The sequence below is a fragment of the Zonotrichia leucophrys genome, chromosome 4A, assembly GCF_028769735.1.
Source record: "Zonotrichia leucophrys gambelii isolate GWCS_2022_RI chromosome 4A, RI_Zleu_2.0, whole genome shotgun sequence".
Taxonomy (NCBI): domain Eukaryota; kingdom Metazoa; phylum Chordata; class Aves; order Passeriformes; family Passerellidae; genus Zonotrichia; species Zonotrichia leucophrys.
This window is the reverse complement of record NC_088174.1, coordinates 8,767,956-8,777,800: the sequence shown is the minus strand read 5'-3', so window position 1 is coordinate 8,777,800 and position 9,845 is coordinate 8,767,956. Positions and strand designations below refer to the sequence as shown.

The 9,845-nt window shown below is 46.2% G+C and overlaps 1 protein-coding gene across 2 annotated transcripts in view; it reads left to right on the top strand.

Moving 5' to 3' along the window:
* The first annotated feature begins 5,057 nt into the window (after positions 1-5,057).
* Positions 5,058-9,845, top strand: part of GAB3 (GRB2 associated binding protein 3) — a 65,970-nt gene continuing 61,182 nt past the window's right edge. For both annotated transcript variants that reach the window (XM_064713341.1, XM_064713340.1), the window contains exon 1: positions 5,058-5,627. In XM_064713341.1, the coding sequence (XP_064569411.1) occupies positions 5,556-5,627 (72 nt within the window). In that variant the 5' untranslated portion in view covers positions 5,058-5,555. The remainder of the gene's footprint in view (positions 5,628-9,845) is intronic.

The window sequence follows — 9,845 nt, the reverse complement described above, 5'->3', positions numbered from 1 at the left end:
TTCAGGCCTACCTGGCATCCTTCTTTAAGCTTCCCATCCAAACTTCAGGCTGCTCCAGGTGGTCTGGAGTAAATGGGTCTCTGCAAATCCTCACTTTCAGGGTATTAAAATTCAAATAATGACTTGCTATTTCTGATCTGGAAGAGGCATATCATAATCTTGGTGTCAAATAGATTATTTTGGATTCCTTTAATAAAGTAAAAAAGGTAAACTCCTTCAAATTGCTATATAAAGTAGACCTCACATGTGAGCTGAGTACTGATCATTGTTGCAGATGTAAAATGAAGTAGATTTTTCTTAACTCATAAAAGTTATTAGAACAATTGTAATAGAAATTTTGGATATGTAAAAAAGCTTTTGTACCTCCTCCCTCAATTGCAAGGATTATTTGCTGACCTAGAGGGGCCAGTAATATCCCCATGAGGAAATCCTCAGAAAATGTTTGCTAGTGATTTACATGTGGAAAGGAACTGCCATTACTTCATCACCTGTGTAGACATCATAAAATTGTTTACTAGTCTGCAAAGAGAAGCTGAAAATTAGCAAATCCACAATTTTTAGTGAGTGATTTTGTGGATGACAGAGGACAGAGAAACCTCTCATCTGGCAAAAGAGCCAGGGCAGAGGTTTGAACCAAAGTGAACCTGTTTGTTGCCACTCCCACTTCAGAAAAAGTTTAACATTTGTAAATAAATTCACTATTCAGCAGAACTCCATTCTTCCACCAGCTACTTTCCTAAACAGGGGACTTTGCTATGAGATGCTGGATGTCTGCTGCTGTTTCACAGAGGAGATGAGTGCCAGAGGGCGTTGGTCTGTTTTCTGAAAGGGACTGACAGAGTTCTCCCTATGTGTCATGAGAGCTTTTGGTAAAATTAGATTCTGCCCTGTCCACAACAATAAAGGCCGTCCCCACACACAGCTTACACAGTTCAGAGCTTCCTGGAGCAAAACCACAGCAACGTTCATCTGCTGTCTTTTTTCTTTTCACAATGGCCCCTGCTCCCAAATCAGGTGTCTGCCCATGGGGTGCCACTGCCACCAAGCTCCTGGGGGTGACAGAGCACAAACCAGGCAGAATGTATTCATCAATCCAACAGCACAGTGCAGAGGGTCAGCACCACCCTGGGCCTGTGGGCAGGCTCCAGTTCTGGTAGTTAATTGTTTAAACAACAGCAATAAATCGTGACTCCGAGGGTCTGAGTGCGTTCCTCCTTTAGACCTGATTTGTATGGTGAGGACAGGCTGTTGAAAGGAAGAGCAGGGGCTGAATTATCCCGTGACTTTGCTAAATTTGTCCTTGTGAATGGAGAGAGAGAGAGAGTGAAATGCTTGTCTGCAGGGGGGAGCGGAGTGGTAACTGTCAGGAGCAGCTGGAACATATATACTGTGTCGTGGCTTTTTGTGGCACTGGGCTCCTCTGCTTGCTGAGAGAACGCTGCAGAGGCATGTTAGCATTCTGCTGAGTAAGTGTGCTGCGAGTTCCATGTGTAAACAGGGATCAGTTGCTAGCTGAGAGGAAAAGGCTGTTCTCCCAGGGCTGTGGCCGTCTCTTGCATGCACCTCAACCTTCTCAAAGCCTGCGTGGTGGTGTGAATTAAATGTGAGGCTAGATTCTCAAGAAACTATCTGCGTGTGGAAATGTCAGTTGAGATAACTCTGGTATCTCTTTCTCCTTTTATATCTATACATTTGTGAATTAAATACATCCTTCTGATTTTTTCCATCCTCTCCATCCTGATTATCCATTTGTGCACAAGGAAATAAGAGCTATCACTACTCTCAAAATTAATGATAACAGCACCAGTTGCTGTGCAACATAGAAATGGAGAAGCTTAAATAGCAGACTTAACTTCTATCAGTAATCTGTCAAGTCATGAAGGAGATTCCCATCAATGCAAGTAGCCATTTTGTTCTCTTCTTCTTTATTAGGGTTGTTTTCCTCTGAAACATCAGTAGCCTAAGTTAGGAAATGAAAGAAGCACACCAGTACTGCCATGGCAAGCAGAGAGTTCTCTCAGGGGTCTGGCTGATGTGAATTGCACACACATCCAGGGTCAAACTGATCTTTGCCAGTGGCACATAGAGGTTAGTCTGGGGAGGGGGGTGTTGGTTTGTGTGGCAAGGTTCTGACAGCAGAGGGGCTGCAGGGGTGGCACCTGTGAGACGCTGGCAGGTGCTTCCTCCATGTCCAGCAGAGCCATGACCAGCTGGCTCCAAGACACACGTGCCACTGGCCAAGGCCAAGCTGATCCATGACAGTGTAGCACCTCTGGATAATGTCCTTCGGAAAGGGAAAACAACCTGTTCAGCAGTAGAAGAGAAAATTGAGAGCTTTCCATTCTATTTCCAACATCAGTTCACCCTCTGCATATGTTTTCAAATGTAAGATTTTTAAAACAAAGACCCCGTTATTCACCATCATGATGATGGATTTAAGAAAATAATTTTATTATTTAAATGTGGCTGAAAAATTTGTGCATGGATCAGGAGTGAAAGTGAAATCCCTCTTCTTCCATCAGGATGAGAAACCATTAATTTTTAAGCCTGTTATTGTCAAACACGTGTGTGAGTGATACATTATCAGCACAATGAATGTTGTCAGTGTAAGAAAATAACTTTATTTGCTCTTTTAATGTTTGGAGCTCAAATACCAAGAAGGCAACAGCAGCTTTCATAACAAACATGTTAACCCCCACATGCTCTGCTTAATTATGGCTTCCTGTATTTCTCCTCAGGCTACTGGCATCATAAGTAAGCTGGCACAGATTTTATTTATTCTGAATGTGCTGAGTGCAAGTGGCCAGGCAGGTGCTTCACAGGCAGCTGAGCCATTCCAGCAGTTGAGAGGACAGGAGCCTGTGACAGAGGAGTGACACATGGAGCAGGGAACAGAATCACTGCACCCCTCCCTGTCACCATGGCTACCACTCAGCAGGCGCGTTTTGGGCACAAGTGCCAATTTAAGCAACTGCTGATTTCTTCTTATTGCCCCTGCATCACCCCCTCCCTTGATAAGGTACGTGCTATTGCAGGCCACAGCATTTATCAGATCAGGAAACTAGTCCTGATACAGCTGGAAAATAATCTCTCTCCTTTTTTTGACTCATTCTTTTCCAAACAGTGGGGTTTGTGATTCAGTTCCTCATGCAGACACAGAAATACACCATGTCTGTGCAGTGCAGCTGGTGGCAGAAGTGCAGGGACAAGGACTGCTGGTGATTTCAGCAGCATTGTCACTGACCACAGCAAAGACAGAGCCAGGCTCTCCTTAGGGCTCTGGTCTGCTATTCAATGTTTGAATTCATTTGGTAGCCCAGGCTCCTTTTTCCCCTGTCCTGTCCCCTCCCCATTCTCTCTGCTGCCTTTCTGCAAGTGGTTATGCAGCTGCACAAGGGAAGCCATCTGTCTGAAGCATGATCCAGTAAAAAATGGATATTGCTAGGATAGTGCAGGAATAACCCACGAAGTGTATCCCAACTCATTTTATTTTGACATTTGGACGTTTTAAAGCCTTTAGTTCTAGGCTACTGTATCTGTCAGGGTGACACAGGCAAGTCACATATGGAAGGAAAGTGTGACTTTCTTTCCCTAAATAAGTTTCATGGCTGGATATATCTCTCCAAGAAGTGTTGCAAAGCCTTGTTCACAAAACTGCTATTAAACATGTGAAGTTGTTTAAACATCACTGTGGATGATGGATAAATGGAGCTGAGTGAAGATGGTAGTAGAATAGAAGGTTTGGAATCAAATAATACTGCAAGACTGCATGAAAGCCATTCTCAAACAAAAACATATCCAAAAAAGTCAGAGCACATTTGAAATATGTTTGTAGTTTATTCATAGCAGTTTTCATTTACTGTAGGATTCTTTTGAGACCAGTGATAATGTAAAGCACTAGCAACATGAATCTATGAGTTTGTGCAGAATTATTTATATTTTTATGTGAATTTACATAGAGCCTATATTTATACAGTTATGTCATTCATAGTACATATTATATTAAATATAATAAATTCATATTGCAATCACCTTTTTGCTTAAAAAGCTTGAAAAACACATTTCTAGTTCGTGAGATTCAAGAAGTGACACTGCGAGCTGTTGTCAGCCTGGCCTGCCAAAGAGCCCCAGCAGAGACATGAAAAATTCTGTGAAAAGATTAAACTCTGCCATGGGCGTGCTGGTGCTGATCACACCTTGCAGAGCCAGGCTGCTCTGTGAGTGCTGTGCCTGGCCAGGGCCACGAGACACTCCTCTAAGTAACAGACTCGTGAAGAACCACCGCGTCCTCTTTAAATCAGTCAGAGTTTAAAAAGTCTTCTGAAAAATGAACACAGATTGCCCTGTCCTTGAAAAGGCAAGAGTTTCCCACCCTGGAAAGAGGCACAGACTACAAGGATATCAGCAATATTATGCACTCTGTGGGCGTATTTTTTAGTTGTGACAGTGGAGTGGCAGTCTCCTTGAAGTCACTTTCTGAAAAAGTATGTTTCTAAAAAATCTGTGATGATGAGAGCAGAAAGATCAAGTTTATTCCTATTAAATTAGTACAGGGGGCTAAATGTTTCTAGAAACAGCAGTAAATCCACGGACTAACGAAGCTTGTTAGACGTCGGAAGCTGTAGTGGAGGTTTCAGCGGGGACTGGCCCTGCTTTTGCCTCCCGCTGCGGCCACAGCCCTTCTTGTGCCGGGTCCCCGCGGGGACCTCCGCGGTCACCGCTGCCTCCGGCGCTGCCACGGCTCCGCCGCGGGGCTCCGGGCAGGGACAATCGGTACCCGCGGGGCTGCGGGCACGGACAGGGGGCATCCCGGGCTCCGGGCAGGGACAGGGGGCACCCGCGGGGCTCCGGGCAGGGACCGCCGGTACCCGCGGGGCTCCGGGCAGGGACAGGAGGCATCGCGGGGCTCCGGGCCGGGCTGGCCGGGGCGATGCGGTCCGGGTGCGGGAGCCGCCCGCTGCCGCTGCCGCTGCCGGGGGTGTCGCAGGCGGCGGCGGCGAGCCCCGGGCGCCCATCACGTGCTCGGTGTGTTGCATTGTGCTGGCGGCGGAGGGAGGGCTGGCCGTGTCAGTGATCAATGTCATGACTTCTTCCGCGGGCTGGAGCAGCGGCAGAGCGCAGCTGAAGGAAGCTGATTGCTGCGGTGCGAACTGGCTGGGAACAATACACACACACACACACACACACACACACACACACAGAGAGCCGCACGGACGGACGGACACACGCCCGCACACAGCGGCGCACACTCGGGCGGCCACGGCACGCACACGGGCACTGCGGGGCACACGCGTCCGCACACACTCACATTCACACGCACACGCACAACACACTTACATCCCAGCAAACACACACTCACATATCCCAGCGCGCACACACACACTCACATCCCAGCAAACACGCACACTCATATCCCAGCACACATACGCGCACTCGCATCCCAGCACACACGCGCACGGACGGACGGACGGACACACAGCCGCCCATAACAAGCACGCACGCACTGGCAGCCCGCACCCTGGCTCCCGCTCCGCCGCTCCGCGCCCGGGGGGAAGATGAGCTCGGGGGACGTGGTTTGCACTGGCTGGCTCATCAAATCACCCCCCGAGAAGAAACTCAAGAGATACGTAAGTGCAGAGGCTTTGCTGATATTTTTTTTTTCTCGCTAAAGGGATTTCGGCATGTGCTCGCTGTCTGACTCTTCCTTTGAAATCTCTCGCCCGTTTCGGCTTCGCCTTGGACCAAAACAAAAAGAATTCCAAGTCCATGCGCTGATGGAGTATTTTAGTTTCCACCGACATTCTTGTGCCCTCTGGAGTTAACCTTTCCAGGCTCGTAAGATTACAGCACTTCAGCTGTTATGCAACCTTTTAGGTTAAAAACCACATTTCGGTTTCAGTTAACATTGCCGTAACTAACAGAATTGTTGTAATAGAATTGCAGATGTCACTTTTCCAGGGACGGACAAGAACATCCTAAAAGGAAAGGGGAAAAAAAAAACCCAAACCCCAACAGCCAAAATTCTAGTAATTGACATTCTGAGGCTTGGTTTTGTTAAGATGCTCTGTAATGTCTATGACACTTGCTAAAGGCAATACATGCAATAGTTTTATTTACCAATGTCAGATGCAGCTGTTAGCAGAAAGCTTCAGAAAGCTTTTTGGTTTGTGATAAAGAGGTGCTGGAAGATGCTGTGCTGTAAAGTTCCTGATAGTTGAAAGGTGAAGGGGGCTGGGGAGAAGAAGCGAGCCCTGCATGGAGATCTGCAACTGCACTATGGGCCCCTTGTTTCATTCTCTATCTGCTTGGGAAAAAAAAAAAAAAAAGGATGTGTGTTGCAAACATAGGAAACTGTCTCATTGCAGGGGTGCAAGGAAAGCACTCCGGGTAGGAATAAATGACCCTTAAAATTTTCTTGGGACAGCATTAACAATATAAGCCCCTCATGGGCCATTTTGCATGCTCATCTGTGGTGGTTCTTCATCAGGCATGTTGTTATGTTCTGCTGTGACACTTCTGGAGCCGGTAATACCCGTTTGAGTCATGCCCTTGTAACCTGACTTCCCCGGAGCTCTGCTCCGTACTCGAAGGATGCCCCTGGCCGTGGCTCTGGCGCTCCAGCCCTGGGCACAGCTTACATCATTTGTCGTATTCACTTCTGTTTATCAGCATTTTCTCTGGAGTGCTGATCTTAGCTTTTCCCGGTAATGTGAGGCAGAACTGTCTTGTGGAAGAATATGGTGGATATCATTTGGTAGTGTGTTTTTTCATTGGCTAAAAACTAGCAGAAAGGATAATTACTGATGTTGGGATTATTTTTAACTTATTCTTAGCCAGAGTTTCTTCCTGTAGGCCACAGTATTGCATTGAAGTGGCTGAATATTTGCTTTGTTCAGTTAGCATTTTCCAATTCTAAAATAACCACTGTGATGTGTCTCATGGGAGCTGCAAATAAATTATGGGCATCTCATTTTTGCTATATTTTGTAACGAGTGTACTAATAGCACTGTATGGCAGGCACAGTGTAAGAGCCACTGATTCACCCAGCTGGTATCATTAGTAACTCTGTCAGTGAAGCTATTTTTGATGACTCAATATTCATAAAAGGGCAAAGTAGAGAAAACAGAATGTGATAAAGCTGGGATTTGAAAGCCCCCATTATACAGTGAAGATAATAGTCACAACAGGGGCTCTGATCAGCTCACAAGGCTACTTGCAGTCTGCTCTGCTCAGATTTTGCACTACAAAACCAGGGGAAATGTGGTCTATATTATTCTCCAAACACCATTAGATTAGCCAGATCTCTGCAGATTAAGCTTTGTTTTCTGGTTAGGAGGATAAGGTAGTCCTTTGTCCATAATAAAGCAGAAAGAAATCTGGTGCAAGTACAGCAAAGCTTAATGTCCTTTCTCACATGACTGGTTACACAGTGGATGCTACAAACCAAATGGAAATTATCTCTCACCTGCTGTAAACCAATTCTCCCCTATTTTTGTAGAGTTTCACCATCATGGCAGCTCGTGCATCTCGCACTGGGGCAGCAGATAGCTCGGGCTGAGCCACGGTGACTGCTTAAAAACAACGGAGCTTTAAAACAATGCCTGTTTAAACTGACTTCACTGGGTGTCAAGTGTCAGCCGCTTACAGGAGCACGGTGTTGGCTCCCGCTCTGGACTGCCAGCACACATAAATATAAATCCCCGCGCTCAGCACCGCCCTTGGTGCCCGGCTGGAGCAGCCGCGGGCCGAGCGAGGCTCGCAGGGAGCCCCGGGTGCCAGCCTGGCCCGCGGCCCTGGCACCTCCGCAGCTGCCCAGCCCCATCTGCTCTCACCGCGCTGCCTCCCAGCTCACACCTTCCTGAGCTCAGCATCCGGCCTTTGTAAGGGCTGACCTGAGGGCCCAGTGTTTTACACACAGATAGATTCTTAATCCTTCATCTATTACATCTATCACTAAGAAAGTCAATTTAATTTCAATGGAATATGTGGTTAAAAGATCAGAAAAACCAATGAATTCAGGTTGGGGGACTGGGAACAGCAATAGTTCCCGCTGAAGCCACTGGGAATATCTGCAGTGTTTATAAAATTAAACAAATTATTCTTTCCAAGACTGGAGCGTAAAGACCAAAATATACCTTCATTTATATTTGTTGTTGTCTGGTGAAAGCAATTAGGTTTTCTACGCATAAACAAGTCAGAATTTGCCTCTGGGTAAGCAGAACATTATTTTCAAAACTTTGAAAGTGAAAAGCAGGTGTTAAGAGTCTATATTTTTCCTGCAATGTCTTACAAAGCCGATGCTCTTAGTAACACTATTCTTAGAAGTGTCTTATCATTCCCTAACAAAGGCTGCTCTCTTGCATGTGCAGGAAACGAACATGAGATTAATTACCCTAGTGTGAGTTTCTGTAAAAACAGAGAGCTTAATGCTAAACACAAAGAATTCGTTAGGAAGCACAGGGAGCCTTGCTACATCAGGCAAATTCTCTAATAGTGAGGAACATCAGGCAAATTCTCTAATAGTGATTTAATGGCATGGGCAATGCTTTTCTCTCAATCTGACACTTGAACCGTGAAACCACCACGTCAGCCTGTCTATAGAGGCTGTTGTGCAAGGAGTCTCCCAGGAGAGAATTTGGTGTGTGTTGCAGTCCTTTGTCCTCTGAGCGTGACCCGAAGGCTGTGCTGCTTTCATTTCCCCACCTGGTTCCAGCTTTTCTCACCCACCAGGTCTGCGTGGGCCTGAGGGGTGCCAGGGAGCAGCCAGGGCTGGGGGAAGCTGGCTATGGGGCAGGAGACAGAGGAAGGAGCTGCTGACAAAAACTAAGAAGTGGTGGTGATGGAGGTGAAGTCCATCCTGCTCTAGACCAAAAATGTTAGGTATCAGTCATAGTTTGACGTTCAGCCCCACAGGAGGAAAAGCCACTGAAGATTTTTGCTGTTGATGTTAGTGGATCAGTGAATACCAGCCTCTGCAGGAAATTAGGTGTAATGGGGGAATCTGCTTCAAATTTGATGGGTTTCACAGCTCCTTACATTGGTGCTGAGTACATCCATCCCAATTCTGTATTGTCAGCATTGAATAGCTGGCTCCTTGACAGTTTTCATGTGGAAATTTATCTGATCACTAACTGTTATTATTTGTTGTTTATTTATTGGAGGAGGTGGAAGGAAGGAATGGTTTCATGGCCTTGGAAACAAAGGACTTGTCACAGCCAGTGCAAAAAGTCACAATGAAAGGAAAAACAACATAGAAGAAGGCCCAGAGAATGAAATAAGAGACCAGTGCTATTGAGAAGACACATTGCTCAGGTGCTGACAAGAAGGAGGAGATGGGAATTTTAACACACAGCTAATTGCAGCCTCTCCTCAAATCGCTGTCCCATTGTTTGTCACACTGACGGTGTGGAACAGCAGCAGTAGCTCCTCTGAAGGCCCTGCCAGTGTTTACTTGCTGTTGGTGTTGTGTGGTTTGCAGTAGTAAAGGGCCACATCCAGATGTTTGCTTGTTGTGAGTCACTGCAGCTCCATTTGAGTTAACGCTGTGCAGCTGTACCCCAGCTGAAGAGCTATTTTTAATCTTCAGTACTATACAAGTTGATGAGGGAAGACCACTTGCTCAAAAAAGGGCAAGTTTCCCACTTTACTTGAGTGACTGATTTCTTCAAACATTGTTGAAAATCAAAATTCCTTGTCAGCATCTCTAGAACAAGAGTCCCAAATGGAGCTCATGTTGGAAAATGTAGCCTTGCACTTCCTACCACGCTTCTTCCTGGAGTGTCTGGTCTGAGAAGACAAATAGATGTGTAAATTATTGTAGCCTATGGCAGAAGCTGGTGGGGCAG